Genomic DNA, 22,634 nt, shown 5'->3' on the forward strand with positions numbered 1-22,634 from the left:
TCCTTTTCTTCTTAGAAGACAGAAAGCTCTTTGTGGGCATGCTCAACAAGCAACAGTCAGAAGATGATGTGCGGCGGCTTTTTGAGTCCTTTGGCAGCATCGAGGAGTGCACCATCCTCAGAGGTCCTGATGGAAACAGTAAAGGTGAGTTTGTGGCCATCTGTGATTTTCTTTGCATGCCGCTGCTGTGCAGCAGTGCCTTCTTAAACACTCAGTGTTGGGTGAGGTCAATGTAGGCAGAAGAGTCATTCCATAAGGAAACAGCAGACTGTATAAATTTCAACAGTAAACGCCATCAGAAAGCTTTGTCCTATAGCAGAAGAGAGATAAACCACAAACTCTTTACAGATGAACCCCATTAACCTCATGAGTCAACCTGCATTGCTCTGATAAAGAGAGAAAAAAACTCATGTCAGCCTCCTTATTAACCATCAGGCTTCACGTCATGGAAAAAAAAATAAAAAGTCATTTTCAAATGTTCTCAGAGTGCTACACAAGCTCACTGCATGAAGTTCATCAGTGGGCTTAGCACACAATCTATGTGGCCCAATCATAACTAAGCCCGATGATTACAGTGGGCCTGATTGTTTTGATTCCACCGTGAAGCTCCATTAACAAGGCCTCATCAGCCAGCTTACTCGGCTAAATGGGCTTTAGCTCAATAATTACTGGGAACTTGATCATTCAGATTCATCAACAAGCCTTGTCAATAGTAAGCGACACCAGAATGTTGTGGCACTTTAAGCCCCATCATTGGATCCCGTAGCTGTTAATGGTTTCAGAGCGGCGTGTTTAGTTCGGTTATTGAACGCAGATCAACACTGATGCAACCGTCCCAGCAAAGCGGGCTTTGTTTACTCAATGTTTTTGTGAAGCTGAAGCAAGCTTATGCTTAGTAGAAAGGGAATTGATCTTGTTACTGCGATACCACATAGTTTACAGGAATCGTTTTAGCATTCCGCGTGCCGGGGATGTGGGGACATTGTTATCACGTTTGCCATCTGTCTGTCATGTGGATGCCCGATCAAATCAAACTTTTCATTTGAAGCATTTTTTTATTTGTTCCATAAAATTTAGTTATGAGCACAAAAACACCTGCTGTACAAAAATTACTATGTACATATGTTCAGTGGCCAAGCTCCTACAAGCCTATTGATTTTTGTGGTCAGAAACATTATCTGTGATGGGTTTTCAAACTAATAATTGCTAGTGAATGAGATAACCTCTGCTGTTCAGTACTTTCTCAATTGTTACCAAACGTGATATGTATGTTACATAATGCAGCTCCAACAGCTCTGTTGATTTTGGACTGAGACAGTTAAACATCAAGGTCAATGGAAGATTTTTTTTGTTTTGTTTTGTTTTTGTGTCTCTTAAAAATTGCTTTGTGGGCTGCCAGTGGAGGTAATATGCTTGCACTTCTTCTCTCTCACTCCTTTTTCTTCATTTTCAGGTTGTGCATTTGTAAAATACTCGTCTCATGCTGAAGCTCAGGCAGCCATCAGTGCACTACACGGCAGTCAGACAATGCCTGTGAGTACACCGTAACTGTGCACGGAGATTTATTTATGGGAGAGCGGCACGTCATCTGCAGCTAAATTGTTCAAGTGCAAAACATAACCCTAAAATTCTAGTTTGTAGCCCCAAGGCATTGTATTTTTTTCTTTTTAAACTGAATTTGAAACATAGAAAGGCCTGATTTACTGAAGGTTTGTGTGTGTAACAACATTTGCAAACACCATTATATTTGCAAAAAAAGGGTGGGGGTATGCTGTTTTACGAGCAATGCAGACTGAAGATAATATCTTTCCAATGCGCTAAATAGCACGTATTGTCAATTATGAATGCATATTGTCCATTTAGCATGTTTAACTTCTTGGATTTGCAATTTTGGGTGTGTCCACCCGAGTGAACATGTTTGCTTATGAGGTTTGCTCACGCAATGTGATTTTTCAGGATCAAAAAGAAATTTAGCAGGATCTGGAGATAAGATAATCCTTTAATAGTCCCACAACGGGGAAATTTACAATGTTATGGCAGCACAGGGACAGTCAAAGAACAAGAGTGCAAGTATGCAAAAATAAGGGAAAAGAAAAATAATTACCAAAATACGGAAGTCAAGTTCTGTGCAGAATAACAAAATATACAGTAAAATAGATAACACTATACACAATGGTAAATGGACTGCATTTATATAGTGCTTTTCCATCTGCATCACACGCTCAAAGCACTTTACAATAATGCCTCACATTCACCCCGATGTCAGGCTGCTGCTGTACAAGGTACTCACTACTCACCGGGAGCAACAGGGGATTAAAGACGTTGCCCAAGGGCCCTTAGTGATTTTCCAGTCACGCTGGGATTTGAACCAAGGATCTTCTGGTCTCAAGCCCAGTGCTTAACCACTAGACCATCACCTCCCCACACAAGCAGAAAGAATGTTTTGTAATATTGCATGAGTGTTCAAGTGATGTTGTACAAGTGTATTATTTCAAATGGCTGAAAACTTGTTACTATAATGATATTAATGATCTGAGTGATCTGAGTGGTCCACATGGGAACAGTGCTGGTTGTGGAGTCTGACAGCAGCAGGAAGGAAGGACCTGCAGTGTCGCTCCTTCACGCACTTTGGGTGGAGCAGTCTGTCACTGAAGGAGCTTTCTAGTGCAGTCAGGGTGTCACGCACTGGGTGGGAGGTGTTCTCCAGCAGGGATGACAGCTTCACCATCATCCTCCTTTCTCCCACCTCCTGCACTGAGTCCAGGGGACTTCCCAGGACAGAGCTGACCTTCCTTTTTTTTTTTCCAGCTTTGTTTATTGAACATTTTTTAATTGAACCCAACATATAGTACAAAACAGTTTAAACATTAATTCAGTTTACAAAAATTGCTACATGTCAAAACCCACCCACCCACCTCCCCCCTCTAATGGCCAAATAGGCACCCATCACCAAAAAAAACAAAACAAAACATTGATTCTAATCATCCACCAAAACGTATACAATATTCAGTGAGTCGATATATTGTAAAAAAGGATCCCAGGTGTTATGGAAAGTTTTAACAGAGCCATTAATTGGAAACCTCAGCTTCTCTAATTTAAAGTTGTAAAGTACTTCGTGAACCCAGCGGACATGTGAAGGGGCATGGGGCAATTTCTAATTCAACAGAATCAGCCTCCGGGCCAGAAGCGTAGTGAACGCCAGGGCGCGTTTAAGTGCTTTTGGCAGGCCCGAAATAGGGGGAATACCAAAGATTGCAGAAATGGAGTTGGGGGTAATAGTGCAGTGATAGGCCCTACTCAGCACATCAAAAACGTATGTCCAAAATGGTCCCAGCTTGGAACATAGCCAAAACATATGTGTGTGATTTGCTGGTGTCATGTTGCATTTGTCACAAGTATCGCTCACAGAGTGAGACATTTTTGCCAATCTCGCCTTTGTATAGTGAACCCTAAAAAAGACCTTGCATTAGCTCAATCTATGACGGGAACTCAACAAAAATATAAACGCAACACTTTTGGTTTTGCTCCCATTTTGTATGAGATGAACTCAAAGATCTAAAACTTTTTCCACATACACAATATCACCATTTCCCTCTAATATTGTTCACAAACCAGTCTAAATCTGTGATAGTGAGCACTTCTCCTTCGCTGAAATAATCCATCCCACCTCACAGGTGTGCCATATCAAGATGCTGATTAGACACCATGATTAGTGCACAGGTGTGCCTTAGACTGCCCACAATAAAATGCCACTCTGAAAGGTGCAGTTTTGTTTTATTGGGGGGGGGGGGGGATACCAGTCAGTATCTGGTGTGACCACCATTTGCCTCATGCAGTGCAACACATCTCCTTCGCATAAAGTTGAAGAGAACACCTCTCCAATGTGCCAAACGCCAGCGAATGTGAGCAGTTTCCCACTCAAGTCGGTTACGATGACGAACTGGAGTCAGGTCAAGACCCCGATGAGGACGACGAGCATGCAGATGAGCTTCCCTGAGACGGTTTCTGACAGTTTGTGCAGAAATTCTTTGGTTATGCAAACCGATTGTTTCAGCAGCTATCCGAGTGGCTGGTCTCAGACGATCTTGGAGGTGAACATGCTGGATGTGGAGGTCCTGGGCTGGTGTGGTTACATGTGGTCTGCGGATGTGAGGCTGGTTGGATGTACTGCCAAATTCACTGAAACGCCTTTGGAGACGGCTTATGGTAGAGACATGAACATTCAATACACGTGCAACAGCTCTGGCTGATATTCCTGCTGTCAGCATGCCAATTGCACACTCCCTCAAATCTTGCGACATCTGTGGCATTGTGCTGTGTGATAAAACTGCACCTTTCAGAGTGGCCTTTTATTGTGGGCAGTCTAAGGCACACCTGTGCACTAATCATGGTGTCTAATCAGCATCTTGATATGGCACACCTGTGAGGTGGGATGGATTATCTCAGCAAAGGAGAAGTGCTCACTATCACAGATTTAGACTGGTTTGTGAACAATATTTGAGGGAAATGGTGATATTGTGTATGTGGAAAAAGTTTTAGATCTTTGAGTTCATCTCATACAAAATGGGAGCAAAACCAAAAGTGTTGCGTTTATATTTTTGTTGAGTATAGATGATGCATGAATAAGAGACAAAGCAGATTTCCACTGTTGCTCAGTAAGTGTAATGTGAAGGCTTTCCTCCCATGCATTCTTGATTGCATTAAGGGACGCTGAAGATGCTGACCAGATAGACTTATATAAAACCGAGATACATCCTTTAGCTAACGGATCTGTAGAGAGTAGGGCTTCTAATAAGGTTTCTGGAGGACGATTTGGAAAATGTGGGAATATTTTTTTAACAAAGGCCCTGATCTGAAAAAAAACGGAAAAGATGACTATTTGGGAGGTTATAAGTAGCAGACAGTTGTTCGAATGATGAAAATATATTGCCTGTGTATAAGTCATTCACTGAATTTATACCATTACTGTGCCAGGCCCGGAATGCTGGGTCAGTTCTAGATGGTTCAAAGACACAATTTCTGTATACAGAAGTTAGAACAGAGGGGCCCACAAGCCCAAATTGTTTCCTTAATTGGTTCCAGATTTTTAAGGAGGTCAGTACTACCGGGCAGCCACCCAACCGCGAGAGTGGAAGTGGAAGTTGAGAACACAAAATCGAGCGCAAAGAAAATGAGCATGAGCTCTTCTCCAAGTGTACCCAACCAGGCACCTGCTCTTTCTCATCGCACATCCAGAACAAAAGCTTCTGCACATTGGCTGCCCAGTAGTAAGATCTAAAAACGGGCAAGGCAAAACCCCCTTTTGTCCTTTGGAGACTGCAAAACTGACTTTCGAATTCTGGCTGGCTTGCCTCCCCAGAGAAAGGTTGAAATCAGTCTATCCAACTTATCAAAAAAAGATTTATTAAGAAGAATGGGAAGGTGCTGGAATAGATAAAGAAATCTTGGAAGGGTCACCATCTTGACCAGATTTATACGACCCACAAGTGAAAGCGGCAGAGACGACCAGCATGTGAGAGCTGACCTTCCTAATCACTTTGTCAAGTCTCCTCCTTTCAGCAGTCCAGCAGACCACTCTGTAAAAAATGGCTGATGCCACTACAGGGTCAAAGAAATCTGTATATTGCGCATTTAAAACCTGGGTGTTAATTTGTTGCGCTTCACAGACTGCTGCTTTAACAGCCGAGGCAGACGTCTCTTTGTAAACAGAATAAAAAACTCATTCATCGCAAATATCGGGCATATTTAAAGAGTTTGAAGAGAGTTGTGCTTGTTGCATTGAGAACAAATGTCTCCATGCCTAACAGGACCATAGTTTGGGGCTTTTCTGTACTGAGCACAAAATACATTTTAGTGCAACTCCTGATCATTTCTGTCATGACTGTACTTTAAAGTCACTTTCCAAAAAAAAAAAAAAAAAAAAAAAAAAAAATCATGAAAACTGGTATAAAAATGAACTTCACTATAGGCTTGTGGTTCACGGAGTTAACTAATTTAGCACTCACCTAATGTCCCAATTTTCCCGCAAATAAACATACACAGAAAACACGCAAACAGAAATTGATCACGACTGATGCGATCTGTTCTCTGGGCGTAAAGTGACAATAGTAATAATAACAGTATAATTATTCCCCAGCTTCCTTAAATACCATCAATGGAACAAAAGTTAAATGCCTAAAAAAGCAGATTGGGGTTTTTTGTTTGGTTTTTACTGCCAGTAGGTAACCATGTTAAGTTGTGTGGCCGAGTTTGTGTGTAACTGAGCAAAACGTCCCTGCTTGAATTTCATTTTGAGCTTAGCACATGTAAAATCCTCATTTACATACTGCTGTCTATGTCAACTTATGACACACTGTCATGTGCGCAGTTCTTCTTAGTAAATCACCCAATAAACATCCTCCAGCCCAACACACACAAGTTTGGAAAGTCCACACAATTTAGCCCTTATTGTATGAGATCTCTGTAAATTAGGGCCATACTTTTGTAAAATAAACACACAGTCGTAGCAGACAACTAGAATGTGGGGGCGCTATTTTGAGCTTCAATACTTACATTGGTGTTTCCCATTGATTGTTAAACCTTACTAATCACTTTCTTTAGGTGGCCAATCAGAGCCACGTTAATTCCAAATTAAGATAACAAGAAATGCAGAAAACACAAATGCATTTTTACATCAATTCTATAACAGGTAGCTGCTTCAAAAAATTGAAAATACTAAATACTTTGCAAACACAGAGAACACAAACAAATGCACCCAAACACAGAAATGCGTTGCAAAGCTTCACAACACAAAGAAAGTAATAATAACGCAAATAACAGTTTCTGTCCGGAAGACTTTTAACTGAAGGACCTTTCGGTGCAACGCAGCGCTCCATTCTGTACGTCTGTCTGGTTGACAGGGCTGAGCAAGTATATTTATTCACTTTATTCATGATTTTACTCTTACAGTAGCTATATTTTCACATTTTATTATTATTATTAAGAGTAGAAGTCAGGTTTCTCCCACGAGGAGAAACCTGACTTCTACTCTTAAGTGTTGTGTTGTTTGTACTCCCATCAAACTTTGAAAGCATTTCTGTGGTTTTGTGTGTTTTCTGAATTTGCAGCACACACATTATCAAATGTAATTATTACATGTAGTCTAGGTTATATTCATTTGTGTTCTTTACATTTGCAAGTATTTTTTCAATCTGCAAGATGTTTTTTATGATGTTGTTGAAGTGATGTAGCTGTTTTGTGCATTTATAAATGTTTTGTGCACAGTGGTGTCAAAAGTACACACATTTGTTACTTAAGTAGAAGTATAGATACTGCAGTTTAAAAACACTCTGGTAAAATCAACTTGACCTCTTTACTTAAGTAAAAGTGAAAAAGTATGTGCTCCAAAACCTACTTAAAGTATAAAAGTATAAAGTAACCTTTAAAAAAAAAAAAAAAAAAGGTAGATGCCACTATATGAATTGAAAGCTTAATTTAAAAACTGATTCATTCTACATGTGGCCCAAGAACCAAAACCCCAAATTACTCCCCAACACCACCTGCATGAAAATGTTTCAGTTCTAGAACCTCTGAAATGCAATCTGGGACTATTCCAGACAATAAACTGCAGTGAGTGCAGCATCCATTTAGTGAAGAAAGAAAAAAAAACCCACAACTTTCCTTATTCAAATTCATTCCAGTAGTATTCTGCTCTTACTAGGATGCAGCAGTTTTCTAGTTTGGCAGAAAGTTCTGGAGAAAATCACTGAAGAAATTAACAAATTAAAAATATGGTTTGACCGAAACAAACTGTCATTAAATAAGACAGGGATGAAGTGGAGGTGTAAGAGTCACTAGGTGTTCATAGGAAACACTTATTTATTTATGTATGTATGTATTTATTTATTTATGTATGTTCATTGTTAGTTGCTTTTATATTTTCTGTTGTGTTTCTATTCAGGCTCTTTTTGGCTCTTTCTCTAAAATTGTATATAATAATCATTAGATTATTAATATATAAACAAAAATAAATTTAAGAAATATTACAATTTGAAAACAAATGTACCCGAACGTGATGACAGCTGCAATTGCTTAATGCTAACTTTTAACATTGAAAATGCCATAGACATGCTAACACGTTAGCGTCGCTCCCATTTTTAAGTTATAAAATACATCTATCAACTGTTTCACAAGACCATAACAGGTCGGTTTAACATAGAAAAGGTATATAATACTCACAGAAGTATGCTCTTTAGGGTTTTAGCGGGGGGAAATTAAGCAAAAGAAAGAAAGAATAAACGAAGCAATAGGTCGAAGCATTGCTTCAATCTGCGAACCACTGCTTCGATTGGTTCACGGTTCAAAGCAAAGCCGTGCTGCAGAAAAGTTGATTACAGGCGCACATGACGTGAAATATATATATATATATATATATATATATATATATATATATATATATATATATATATATATATATATATATATATATAAACATTAAACTGAAGCCAAGAGTAACGAGGCTGTTTGTTTTAAAAATGTAAGGAATAGAAAGTACAGATACTTGTGTGAAAATGTAATGAGTAGAAGTCAGAAGTAGGCAGAAAAATAAGTAATGGAGTAAAGTATAGATACCTAAAAAGTGTACTTAAGTACAGTAACAAAGTATTTGTACTTCATTACTTGACACCTCTGTTTGTGTATTTGGTGATGTTTGGAAGTGTTGGTGCCCATATTGGCCAGTGTACTTTGTCTTGGCTTGAGGAATTGAACTCAAGATCTGTTTTTCTCAATTAAAGTTGCAGGATCTGTCCTATTAAAAGTGTGTCCATGTGTTTGGTGTGTTGGTGGGTGAATGGGTGGTTGCACAGGGTGCCTCATCCAGTCTAGTGGTAAAGTTCGCCGACACGGATAAGGAGCGCACCATCCGCCGCATGCAGCAGATGGCTGGTCAGATGGGCATCTTCAACCCCATGGCCCTGCAGTTTGGAGCCTATGGAGCCTACGCTCAGGCAAGATGCCCCGTTCACTGTGTGGGGTTTGTTTTTTGTTTTTTTGATTTTGTTTTTTTCTCCATCCACAGCTATTTATTTATGGATTCACTGAGTAGCTGAAATGAAGCACTCAGTGCTAACTCACAGATGAACATGGATTAGTGAGATAATAAAGGATCTTGTACCCTCCAGGACATAGAGAAACTGTCATTGTTAATGATGGTTTTTGGAAGATAAGCAGAATATAACAATATATAATTCTCTGCTTCCATATTGTACCTTATCGTTCCCTTGAGGGGAACACACACACACACCTTTTTTCTCTTGCTCCCATTTTTCTTGTCATTATTCTAAACCCTCCATATAATCCCCTTGTCTTCCCTGTGTAGGTGCAGCAGCAGGCGGCGTTGATGGCGTCTGTCGGCCAAGGAGGTTACCTCAGTCCAATGGCAGCCTTTGCTGCTGCCCAAATGCAGCACATGGCCACCATCAACGGCCTCCCAGGAGCACCTCTGACTCCTACATCAGGTACCAATAGTGAAAGTTCAAAGGGGCGTGCTACACGCCACACATAGTGCTGCACAGTGATGCCGGTGTTACTCTAATCTGACCACCTTTTTTCAGTAATGAGTAATCTAACGTGTTAATCTTTCCAAATCAGTAATCAGATTAACGTTACTTTTCCAAGTCACTGCGTGTTGTTATTATTATTTTTGCACTGTGGGTCGATCACAGCATTAAACGTGGCCCGTGGGCAGGGGGTCGGGGTTCGGCTGAACTGCCCACTTTCAGCAAACTGCAAGCTTTTCATCCGCGGTTTTCTGCAGCAGCTACGACTCGTCCTCATCTCTCAAAGCACGATGACGACAGCACGCCTGCACTGAGCTTCACAAAGACATTTTTATCCTTTTTTCCCCTTTATTTAACACTCTGAGCTGAGCCGCTCCGTATCTGCTCGCTAAATACAGCTGATCCATGAGACATCAACAACTAACACTTTTTTCCACTCAAATGCGCCTATACTGCCTTTCTGAGGACAACATGACGTAAAAACACAATAAAACTTTCTTACTTGTCAATCGGGTCATGTTTTCTGCATAAATAAACGTTATCCATTCGTTGTACCCAAACGCCCAAGCAGGGGCGAATCCAGATGGAAAGGGGGCGTGGACTGGGATAGGACCCCACACACACACACACACACAACTTTCCTAAAATAAATTTTTCCCTCCTACAAGGGAACTGTTAGTTTACATGAAGGTACTGAACAAAAATTAACATGCAGAGTACTGAAGGTTTATTGAATATTATGGTATATCAGTTCATTTATTACAATTGAAAAGTCTGAACTTTTGTGCCCCAAGCGCAGAGTTAGGCCAGATTACTTAACCACTTACTGAATACAAATTACTTGGTTATTTTTGTAATTAGTAACTGAATCCAAAAAAGTAACAGAATTTTGATACTTTAGGATTACTTCAAAATTAAATGTCAAAATTAATGTCCATTATACTAAACAGCTGGACAAAACCACAAATATTATTTCTTTTCCACCTCATTCTCTCATAACAAAATATAAATCAAAAGGTAAATTAAAACAAAGTATCACAGAACATACCTCTTTTAATTTTCTGAAACATGTCCTTTTTTTGTAAATAAATTACACATATTGCACTTAACATTTCCGTTTTTGTGGTGCACGTTTTCATCTGAAAATGATGGCAATATTGCTAAAAATCAAAAGCTGGTGATTTTTTTTGTTCAACTTGCAACCACTGCAGTTAGAGGCTTTAAAAGCTGAGGTCTACTTGGTTGAAGACAGACCTCCAGTGGCTACACAAGTAGAGATACTTCTCATTCACTTCTCGTTGATGAGTTAATAGGTTTGAATAATTGAAAAAAGGTTTTATAATTTAAAAATTTATGTATTTTGAAATCTTAAAATCTTTTCCAGTGGAATCTGGTCTGGTTACAGTTACTTATATTTTGTAATCGGATTACATAATACCAATTACATGTACTCAATTACTACTAACCGTACCTAAGAGTGTGATATTCTACACCTTTTCAACAAGCTAATACAGGCCCACATGTCTTAAAAACAACGTTTGTAACCAGGAATGTGCATCAAGCAAGGCAATTAATTTTGGATCATCCAATCCACCAGACCTATAGGCTTTGGAAATGAAAGAAACCACACAAAACATATGCTGAAAGACAGAGAGGGAAGGGAAAAGTGTCTGCTTTGGCTACATTCATTCAAAATCCTTTCAGCAGAGTTGTGTGGATTTGTGACGGTTATGAGTTTTGGAACTTTAGCACTGTTAAACAATCAGAAAATAATGTTTTCTTTGTTTGATTTAGTACATGTCTGTCCTGAAACGATGTCTCTCTCTCACTGACAACTACACCTGCTCAAAGTTCCCAACTCACCAAAACACACTATAAGGGCCAATAGCAATGTAAATATTGAAGATTTTGAGCAGTAGAAAGTCTGTGTTTTGAAAGAATTTTGCAAAAAGCATGATGCAAATTATTGGTTGAGTTAATAGGGTTTTAAAAAGGAATAATTTGCACCATCTATCATGCTTAGTTATCATGTTATGGGGTAACATAAGTCATCTCTCATAAAATCCAATGGACGTCAACATTGTTTGACCTTTAGTTTGGAGACCAAGCATTCAACACAGTCAAAACTATTCCATTTATTAATCCTATTAGTTCAACCAATAATTTGCACCACTTCTTTACCAAAATTAGAGTAACTTTAACTTTTCACCCCTGTACAAACTGAAACTGACCTTTGTCACCATTTTTGCTGTTTTTACCCCATAACTCCATAACATTCAGTCATATATAGTCCAAACTATACCTGTCTGGAGTATGTGTGATCAGACACATAATGTGGTAAAGCTTTCAGTATGATTGAAACATTTTTAAATTTAAAGGGGCTACTCAATTTTTTTCCAAAAGAGTAATGTCTGAGGAGTATTTGTGCCGAATTTGGTGCTTGTATCACCATGTGAAGGATTGTTTCAGTTATCTGCCGCACTATGATGGATTATGCAAAAAGTTGCTCATTCACTCAAAAGTTTGACACCATTAATCATGCACAAAAGCAGCTACAAAAGCATAGTTTTTAAACCAGGTTTGTGAAATGTGAACAAGAGCCATAATATCGTTTATGGCACAAAAGAGGTGTGCAAGAGTGATGTGATTGGCAAAACTAACACCAGATTCAGATTTAGCACCCCCAAATTACCCAAAATCCATTGAAAAACTCCAGTGTTGCTGTTATTATTATTATTATTACTTCTATTTTGTTATTTAATTTTTAAATGGACCACAATGGAAATAAGTGTTTTCACTTTCTTGTCATCCACGTATTTTTAAGGTATTCACAATTATGTTATGTACTTACATTGAACTTACTAAATGAAATCATGCACGCATGCTTTTAATATATAGATGATTTACCACTGCCTGCTGGAATAGCATGTGAGTCCAGAATGTAATTATCAACATCATTTGTTCAGTGTTGTTAGCTAATATCCATGGTTTCTCCAAAAATATTAGTCCTATCAACGTTCTGTTTTGGTGGCATTCATCCTTGACCCAAAATACATAAGCATGCCAAACGGCAAATGTCAGTTCTTCCAAGTTTGTCCGTGGTCAAAGTTATCCACACACACAAGCACACACGCACACAGACCTTTTTGTCTTTTGTTTTTGTCTTTCATTTGTACACACCCACAAACAGATGGTGGCAGAAGACATCAAATGCACTACACATCTCACTTATAGTAGTGGCAACATGACACTTAACTAAACCAATTGAACTACAAAAACACAATAAATCAACTAACAAGACTATTAAGCTAATGTGATCCACAATAATAACATTTAAAACCCCAAAACCCAAACTCCCATGGTGTTTTGCAGCACAGCGTCCATTGTTCACTATTAGCTAATATCACAAATTCATAAAAATATTTGTCCTATCAACTTTCCATTTTCACAGCATTCATCCTTGTCCCAAAATACATAAGCATACCAAACAGCATATGTCAGCTCTCCCCAGTTTCTCTGTGATTGAAGCCATACACACGCACGTACACAGAGGTCACTTGGCTATTATTATTTTATTTATATATATATATATATATATATATATATATATATATATATATATATATATATATATATATATATATATATACGAGGTCTATTAGATAAGAAACCAACACTTTTATTTTTTTTAACTATATGGATTTGAATGACGTGCGATTACACCAATCATGCTTGAACCCTCGTGCGCATGCGTGAGTTTTTTCACGCGTGTCGGTGACGTCATTTCCCTGTGGGCAGGCCTTGAGTGAGATGTGGTTCAGCCCTCTCAGCTGAATTCCTTTGTTTCACACGTTGCTCGAGACGGCGCGCGTTGCTTTATCAAAATTTTTTCTGGACCTGTGAGGAATATCCAAGTGGACACTATTCAAGAAATTTAGCTGGTTTTCGGTGAAAAGTTTAACGGCCGATGAGAGATTATGGGGTGTTTCTGTCACTGTAAGGACTTCCCACGGAGCGGGACGTCGTGCAGCGCTTCCAGGCGCCGTCGTCGGCCTGTTTCGACCTGAAAATATCCTAATTTAAGGCTTACTTCACCCAGGACGTCGTGAGAGAACAGAGAAGATTCAGAACAGGCCGGCATGAGGACTTTATGCGGACATTCCACTGTTTAAGGACATTTTGTAATGAAAGACGTGCGCGCAAATTCGCCGAGTCGTTTCCGTGACGACGACGCAAATCTGTGTGCGCCGCAACAGGAAAAACACCTCCGTGTTGAAAACCATTTGTAAAATTCAGGTGGCTTTTGATGGCTTTCAACAAGTGAGTAACTGAGAAATTGTTTAACAGCTTGGGCATGTTCCAACTTGCCCGTTAAGGTTTCCAAGACGGAGGTGTTTTTCCTGTCGCGACCCCCGCGGTCGGGTCCGGCCCGACATGCGACTCTGCCCGCACGTTCTTTCATTACAAAATGTCCGTTAACAATGGAATGTCTGAATAAACTCCTCATGCCGACTTCTGCTGAAAGTTCTCTGTTCTCTGACGACTTACTGGGTCAACAGAGCCTGAAATGTGGAAGTTTTCAACTTGAAACGGCGAGACGCTGCCGCCTCAAAGCGCAGATCACCGTCAGGCGCCGTGGGCCGTCCTTAAAGCGACACTACCAGACCAAAATCTCTACCGAAAACCAGCTGAATTTATCGAATGGTGTCCACTCAGTTGTGCCTTACAGTTTTGAAAAAATTTTGATCAAACAAAGCAGCAGTCTCTGAGCCATTCCTAAACAATGAAAAAACGACGAGAGGGTGGGCCACTCCTCACTCAAAGACTGCCCACAGGCGAATGACATAACCGCCAGGCGTGAAAAAACTCTCACATGCCCACGAGGGTTTAAGCATGTCTGATGTAATCACACGTGATTCAAATCCATATGGTTTTTGAAAAAAATAATAAGGTCGGATACTTTTCTAACAGACCTCGTATATATATATATATATATATATATATATATATATATATATATATATATATATATATATATATATATATATATATATATATATATACATATATATATATTATATGCATCACACTACGAATCTGTTTTGGGTCCTGGATGGTAACCATCCAGGCAGAGACAGCCAGTCCATCTCCACTTCTTGACAGTAACCATTTGTGTGCAGCAGCCAGGTGAAATGTGCACATCATCTTGTCCTTTCCTAGTGGCTGGATTCCTCCACATTGAGGCATAGGCATGGTCAGAGAAATGTACAACATGGCGAAAATTAATTTGACAGAGAGTCACATCAGCAGTACCCAAGGATCTTCCAGACAGACCTAGTACCAAAAACATCTACTCTTTGCCTCATGTCACTGGTTAGCATCCAAGTCTCACAATAAATCAATCAATCAATTTTTTTTTATATAGCGCCAAATCACAACAAACAGTTGCCCCAAGGTGCCTTATACTGCAAGGCAAGGCCATACAATAATTATGTAAAACCCCAACGGTCAAAACGACCCCCTGTGAGCAAGCACTTGGTTACAGTGGGAAGGAAAAACTCCCTTTTAACAGGAAGAAACCTCCAGCAGAAGCAGGCTGAGGGAGGGGCAGTCTTCTGCTGGGACTGGTTGGAGCTGAGGGAGAGAACCAGGAAAAAGACATGCTGTGGAGGGGAGCAGAGATCGATCACTAATGATTAAATGCAGAGTGGTGCATACAGAGCAAAAGACAAAGAAACAGTGCATCGTGGGAACCCCCCAGCAGTCTACGTCTATAGCAGTATAACTAAGGGATGGTTCAGGGTCACCTGATCCAAAAAAGGAAAGTTTTAAGCCTAATCTTAAAAGTAGAGAGGGTGTCTGTCTCCCTGATCTGAATTGGGAGCTGGTTCCACAGGAGAGGAGCCTGAAAGCTGAAGGCTCTGCCTCCCATTCTACTCTTACAAACCCTAGGAACTACAAGTAAGCCTGCAGTCTGAGAGCGAAGCGCTCTATTGGGGTGATATGGTACTACGAGGTCCCTAAGATAAGATGGGACCTGATTATTCAAAACCTTATAAGTAAGAAGAAGAATTTTAAATTCTATTCTAGAGTTAACAGGAAGCCAATGAAGAGAGGCCAATATGGGTGAGATATGCTCTCTCCTTCTAGTCCCCGTTAGTACTCTAGCGGCAGCATTTTGAATTAACTGAAGGCTTTTTAGGGAACTTTTAGGACAACCTGATAATAATGAATTACAATAGTCCAGCCTAGAGGAAATAAATGCATGAATTAGTTTTTCAGCATTACTCTGAGACAAGACCTTTCTAATTTTAGAGATATTGCGTAAATGCAAAAAAGCAGTCCTACATATTTGTTTAATATGCGCTTTGAATGACATATCCTGATCAAAAATGACTCCAAGATTTCTCACAGTATTACTAGAGGTCAGGGTAATGCCATCCAGAGTAAGGATCTGATTAGACACCATGTTTCTAAGATTTGTGGGGCCAAGTACAATAACTTCAGTTTTATCTGAGTTTAAAAGCAGGAAATTAGAGGTCATCCATGTCTTTATGTCTGTAAGACAATCCTGCAGTTTAGCTAATTGGTGTGTGTCCTCTGGCTTCATGGATAGATAAAGCTGGGTATCATCTGCGTAACAATGAAAATTTAAACAATACCGTCTAATAATACTGCCTAAGGGAAGCATGTATAAAGTGAATAAAATTGGTCCTAGCACAGAACCTTGTGGAACTCCATAATTAACTTTAGTCTGTGAAGAAGATTCCCCATTTACATGAACAACTTGTAATCTATTAGACAAATATGATTCAAACCACTGCAGCGCAGTACCTTTAATACCTATGGCATGCTTTAATCTCTGTAATAAAATTTTATGGTAAACAGTATCAAAAGCAGCACTGAGGTCTAACAGAACAAGCACAGAGATGAGTCCACTGTCTGAGGCCATAAGAAGATCATTTGTAACCTTCACTAATGCTGTTTCTGTACTATGATGAATTCTAAAACCTGACTGAAACTCTTCAAATAGACCATTCCTCTGCAGATGATCAGTTAGCTGTTTTACAACTACCCTTTCAAGAATTTTTGAGAGAAAAGGAAGGTTGGAGATTGGCCTATAATTAGCTAAGATAGCTGGGTCAAGTGATGGCTTTTTAAGTACTGGTTTAATTACTCCCACCTTAAAAGCCTGTGGTACATAGCCAACTAACAAAGATAGATTGATCATATTTAAGATCGAAGCATTAAATAATGGTAGGGCTTCCTTGAGCAGCCTGGTAGGAATGGGGTCTAATAAACATGTTGATGGTTTGGATGAAGTAACTAATGAAAATAACTCAGACAGAACAATCGGAGAGAAAGAGTCTAACCAAATACCAGCATCACTGAAAGCAGCCAGAGATAATGATACATCTTTGGGATGGTTATGAGTAATTTTTTCTCTAATAGTTAAAATTTTGTTAGCAAAGAAAGTCATGAAGTCATTACTAGTTAAAGTTAATGGAATACTCAGCTCAATAGAGCTCTGACTCTTTGTCAGCCTGGCTACAGTGCTGAAAAGAAACCTGGGGTTGTTCTTATTTTCTTCAGTTAGTGATGAGTAGAAAGATGTCCTAGCTTTACGGAGGGCATTTTTATAGAGCAACAGACTCTTCAAGATCTTCTAAATTAGTGAGACACCATTTCCTCTCCAACTTATGGGTTATCTGCTTTAAGCTACGAGTTTGTGAGTTATACCACGGAGTCAGGCACTTCTGATTTAAAGCTCTCTTTTTCAGAGGAGCTACAGCATCCAAAGTTGTCTTCAATGAGGATGTAAAACTATTGACGAGATACTCTATCTCACTTACAGAGTTTAGGTAGCTACTCTGCACTGTGTTGGTATATGGCATTAGAGAACATAAAGAAGGAATCATATCCTTAAACCTAGTTACAGCGCTTTCTGAAAGACTTCTAGTGTAATGAAACTTATTCCCCACTGCTGGGTAGTCCATCAGAGTAAATGTAAATGTTATTAAGAAATGATCAGACAGAAGGGAGTTTTCAGGGAATACTGTTAAGTCTTCTATTTCCATACCATAAGTCAGAACAAGATCTAAGATATGATTAAAGTGGTGGGTGGACTCATTTACATTTTGAGCAAAGCCAATAGAGTCTAATAATAGATTAAATGCAGTGTTGAGGCTGTCATTCTCAGCATCTGTGTGGATGTTAAAATCGCCCACTATAATTATCTTATCTGAGCTAAGCACTAAGTCAGACAAAAGGTCTGAAAATTCACAGAGAAACTCACAGTAACGACCAGGTGGACGATACATAATAACAAATAAAACTGGTTTTTGGGACTTCCAATTTGGATGGACAAGACTAAGAGTCAAGCTTTCAAATGAATTAAAGCTCTGTCTGGGTTTTTGATTAATTAATAAGCTGGAATGGAAGATTGCTGATAATCCTCCGCCTCGGCCCGTGCTACGAGCATTCTGACAGTTAGTGTGACTCGGGGGTGTTGACTCATTTAAACTAACATATTCATCCTGCTGTAACCAGGTTTCTGTAAGGCAGAATAAATCAATATGTTGATCAATTATTATATCATTTACCAACAGGGACTTAGAAGAGAGAGACCTAATGTTTAATAGACCACATTTAACTGTTTTAGTCTGTGGTGCAGTTGAAGGTGCTATATTATTTTTTCTTTTTGAATTTTTATGCTTAAATAGATTTTTGCTGGTTGTTGGTGGTCTGGGAGCAGGCACCGTCTCTACAGGGATGGGGTAATGAAGGGATGGCAGGGGGAGATAAGCTGCAGAGAGGTGTGTAAGACTACAACTCTGCTTCCTGGTCCCAACCCTGGATAGTCATAGTTTGGAGGATTTAAGAAAATTGGCCAGATTTCTAGAAATGAGAGCTGCTCCATCCAAAGTGGGATGGATGCCGTCTCTCCTAACAAGACCAGGTTTTCCCCAGAAGCTTTGCCAATTATCTATGAGGCCCACCTCATTTTTTGGACACCACTCAGACAGCCAGCAATTCAAGGAAGACAGGATCACCAGTATCCTAAAGACTTGGTCTTTCATCCTCCCACAAAGTTATTAGTATCACCAAACTTCTGTCCAATAACCTCATGACACAACAAGCTCCTCCTAGGTTTCTTCTCTCTGTCTCAAAGTAGGAGATGTTGCAGAAATGAGGTGCTTGTTTCACCTCAGTGGGCTGTGGTGGATGCTGCACCCATAAATGATCCATTGTGCACTTTGGTACTTTGCTTCAAGATCCAGTTCCTCACCAGAAAAAAAAAACTGGGGGCCAGATATAGACTTTAATGAATTATGTAACAGAAGTCTAAAACAAGCCATTTCAAACCTATGTATTGCAAGAGTGTTTCTCCATGCACAGACAGAAATTACTGTTTCACACGTTTGTTTAACGGTGCTTAAGTGCCAATGAGGGCATTGCTTCATCCCACACTTCCCTATCATCAGCCGAGTCTTCAAACTCTTCCTGGGAGATCCCAAAGGACAAAACAGTGTCAACTCGATGTGGGCTCACCAGGCGGAAGCAGAGAATATAGGCACAGCATAGCCACATGAACCTCATATAATACATTTAAAAAGTTATTGTGAATCTGAATCCTGATCTACCCCAAAATCTAATCAGCTGCTCAGTTTAAGCCTGAGAAGATGAGCAAACTTCCAAATCTTTCATGTTCACTATACAGCCCTTTTTTGCAAAAAGAAAGCATTTTTAAAGCAATTTAAGTTACATACAGTTATCTTTACCTGATGTATATGACAATGTGATAATGTGCAAATGTCAATACACGTGGAATCCTCAGTAGATTATTCTAAGTAAATAATCTAATTGGAGATATTAGATTATGGTGTAACATGCAATAATGTAAAAGAAATTCATACTTATTAGTGACCATCTGATATCATTGCCTCGGTTTCACTATTCTAACACAGACTATCTGCGATTATCATGGCTTTTGTGCCACACTAATGGCCGTACTGGTACAAGAAATCAACTCTGACATTTATTGCCGTCGCGAGCCCGCTGGACCAGCCCCTTTGACATTTGCTCTGCGGCCATTCAGCGTGAACCTTCTTGATAATGTCTTGGAAAAAAACACAAGGGAGTGCTTACTGTCTCTTATCCTTATTGTCTGTGCTTTGTCCCTTGGCGTCGGCCGCCGTCCCGCGGCCACAGGTGGCAGTACCCCTCCAGGCATCAGCGCCCCAGCAGTGACCAGCATCCCCTCCCCCATCAGTGTAAATGGTTTTACCGGCATGCCGCCACCACAGGCAAATGGACAGCCTCCTGCAGAGGCTGTCTTCACCAATGGGATACACCACTATCCCGGTAAGTCATTGAAACACGTAGGCATGTAAACGATACACCATACACGACAAAGTCATCAGTAAAACTCATTTCCAATCACAACATAAGAGGAGAGAGTGCACGTTCAGAAGGACAAGGCCAGATTAATCAAACCCAAACAGAATGAGCATTGTTGAGGTGGAGACCGTTAGAGGGCTTACAACCTGATTGAGCACTTGTGTGATGAACCGCAGAGAGTAGCACCTGATTGTTTTTTGTCTGTGACGAGGTGGAATTTTAAATCATTTTTTACATTTTTATACTCTTGTCTCCCCAGTGTTGCAGGAGGTGGTTTTTAGGGAGGACTCGGAGAAAAACGGCTTGGGTGTGGCTCCGCGGAGTTGTTTTGGGGTTCAGGGTGGCTGCTTCCTCTCCTCTCTCTCTGAAGGTAGCACTTACCCCTAACCCCCACCCTGCACCCCATTACACTTTTTCCCCCTTACACTTCTCTGGTTGTCCAAACCCATTTTCAGTGTTGATGTCAGTCAGTGGTGTGTTTAGTGTTCATTTAGTTTTTAGTGTGATTGGTATATATGTTTAAGAAACGTGCGTGTGAGTACGTATTTTCACCATGGTGTACTTTATGTGCATGTAACTGTTTATTCTGACTGTTAGTTCTAATGTCTTGGTTAGCACCTGTGGTCATGTATGGAATGCAGGGTGAAGTGTTTTACATTTTTATTTTTTTATTCTTAGCTTTCTTGTGGGAAGGGGTGGCAGCAATTGGTTCCTCCAGTATTGTGACTGTTTGATGTAACTGTATTAGACTGCACATGTACACTACTTATTCTATTTACAGACATAGCAAAACCAAAGTCTGTACATCTTCAGTTTTCCTGAAGCAATATCTTTTCAACTTAAGTGAAATATTTGCACAGATATGGTATCAGTGATTCTGGAGCTGGATACGGCCTTACTTTGATTTGTGGAGAAACACCAGCTCCACTGACACCTGTCCCACTCCCCTACTTAGGTCAGAATCCTCAAAATTAATTAACATATTTTCCGGACTATAATCATGCTTTTTTTAATTTGTTTTGCTGGTCTTGCAATGTATATGCACGACAAGCTGCTCCTGTATGCTGATCTGAGCTGATCCATTCAGTCATCACCAAGTGAAAAGAAGAAGATCCAAATGAAGAGAATGTGCGGGGTCTTAGAGAACGAGCAAAAATTAATAAATCATGCTCTCACACTGAAAGTCCATGCTCTTGATTAAAAATGGGGAATAGCCTACATGGACTCTTGAATAAAATTAGAGAATAACATTCATCATACGCAGCATTCCACTTGTTTGCACTTTGTGGAATAGCCAGAATTGCAACAATGAGGAAAGATAGGCAAAAGATGGTGACAAGAAGCAGATGTGAAGAAATCATGAAAAACTGTGGTTATACAACTAAATACTAGTTTAGTGATTCACAGGATTGCTAAAAAAGCAGTTTGAACATAATAGTTTTAAGTTTGTAGCATCAACAGTAGATGCTACTATTATTGTGAACACCCCCTTTTCTACTTTTTTTTTTACTAATAGTCTAATTTCATAGCCTTAAGAGTGTGCATATCATGAATGCTTGGTCTTGTTGGATTTGTGAAAATCTAGTGAATCTACTGCTACCTTGTTTCCCATGTAACAATAAGAAATATACTCAAAACCTGGATTAATCTTTTTAGTCACATAGCACTACTATTATTCTGAACACTACTGTATATATATATATATATATATATATAATATATATATATATATATATATATATATATATATATATATATATATATATATATATACGAGGTCTGTAATAAAACTAATGTACCTTTTTATTTTTTTTCAAAAACTATATGGATTTGAATCACGTGCAATTACATCAGACAACCTTGAATCCTTGTGCGCATGCGTGAGTTTTTTCAAACCTGTTGGTTACATCATTCGCCTGTGGGCTGGCTTTGAGTGAGGAGTGGTCTACCCCTCCCGTCGGAATCTCTTTGTCTGAGAACTTCCTGACAGACTGATGCTTTGCTTGATCAAAATTTTTTCAAAAACTGTGAGGCACATCGAAGTGGACACCATTCGAGAAATTCAGCTGGTTTTCTGTGAAAGTTTTAACGGCTGATGAGAGATTATGGACTGTTGCTGTCGCTTTAAGGACTGCCCACAGAGCGGGACGTCGCGACGGAGGTGTTTTTCCTGTGCCGCCGCACCGTGTTGATAACCATTTGTAAAAACCAGCCGGCTTTTGATGGCTTTCAGTTGAGTGAGTATCTGAGAAATTGTTTAACAGCTGAACATGTTCCAACTTGTCCTTAAGGCTTCCAACGGAGGTGTTTTTCCTGTGGCAGCGCGCGGTGCCGGCTTCGTCCCGACGCGCGGACCCGTCCGCACTTTCTTTCATTACAAAATCTGCTTTAACAGTGGAATGTCCGGATAAACTGCTGATCCCGACCTCTTCTGAAAGTTCTCTGTTCTGTCACGGTGTCCTGGGTCAACAGAGGCTTAAATTTGGAAGCTTTCAGCTCGAAACAGGCAGACAGCGGCGGCTCAGGGCGCGTCGCGACGTCCCGCTCCGTGGGCAGTCCTTAAAGCGACAGCAACAGTCCATAATCTCTCATCAGCCGTTAAAATTTTCACAGAAAACCAGCTGAATTTCTCGAATGGTGTCCACTTCGATGTGCCTCACAGTTTTTGAAAAAATTTGATCAAGCAAAGCATCA

The 22,634-nt window shown here is 39.8% G+C and overlaps 1 protein-coding gene across 1 annotated transcript in view; it reads left to right on the forward strand.

Moving 5' to 3' along the window:
* Positions 1-20,327, forward strand: part of celf4 (CUGBP, Elav-like family member 4) — a 315,229-nt gene extending 294,902 nt beyond the window's left edge. Inside the window, exons 4-9 of the mRNA XM_034167603.1 lie at positions 16-144; positions 1,454-1,533; positions 8,847-8,987; positions 9,359-9,497; positions 19,752-19,904; positions 20,200-20,327. Coding sequence (XP_034023494.1) covers positions 16-144; positions 1,454-1,533; positions 8,847-8,987; positions 9,359-9,497; positions 19,752-19,904; positions 20,200-20,327 — 770 coding nt within the window. The remainder of the gene's footprint in view (positions 1-15; positions 145-1,453; positions 1,534-8,846; positions 8,988-9,358; positions 9,498-19,751; positions 19,905-20,199) is intronic.
* Positions 20,328-22,634: the final 2,307 nt, after the last annotated feature.

The sequence above is a fragment of the Thalassophryne amazonica genome, chromosome 3, assembly GCF_902500255.1.
Source record: "Thalassophryne amazonica chromosome 3, fThaAma1.1, whole genome shotgun sequence".
NCBI lineage: Eukaryota > Metazoa > Chordata > Actinopteri > Batrachoidiformes > Batrachoididae > Thalassophryne > Thalassophryne amazonica.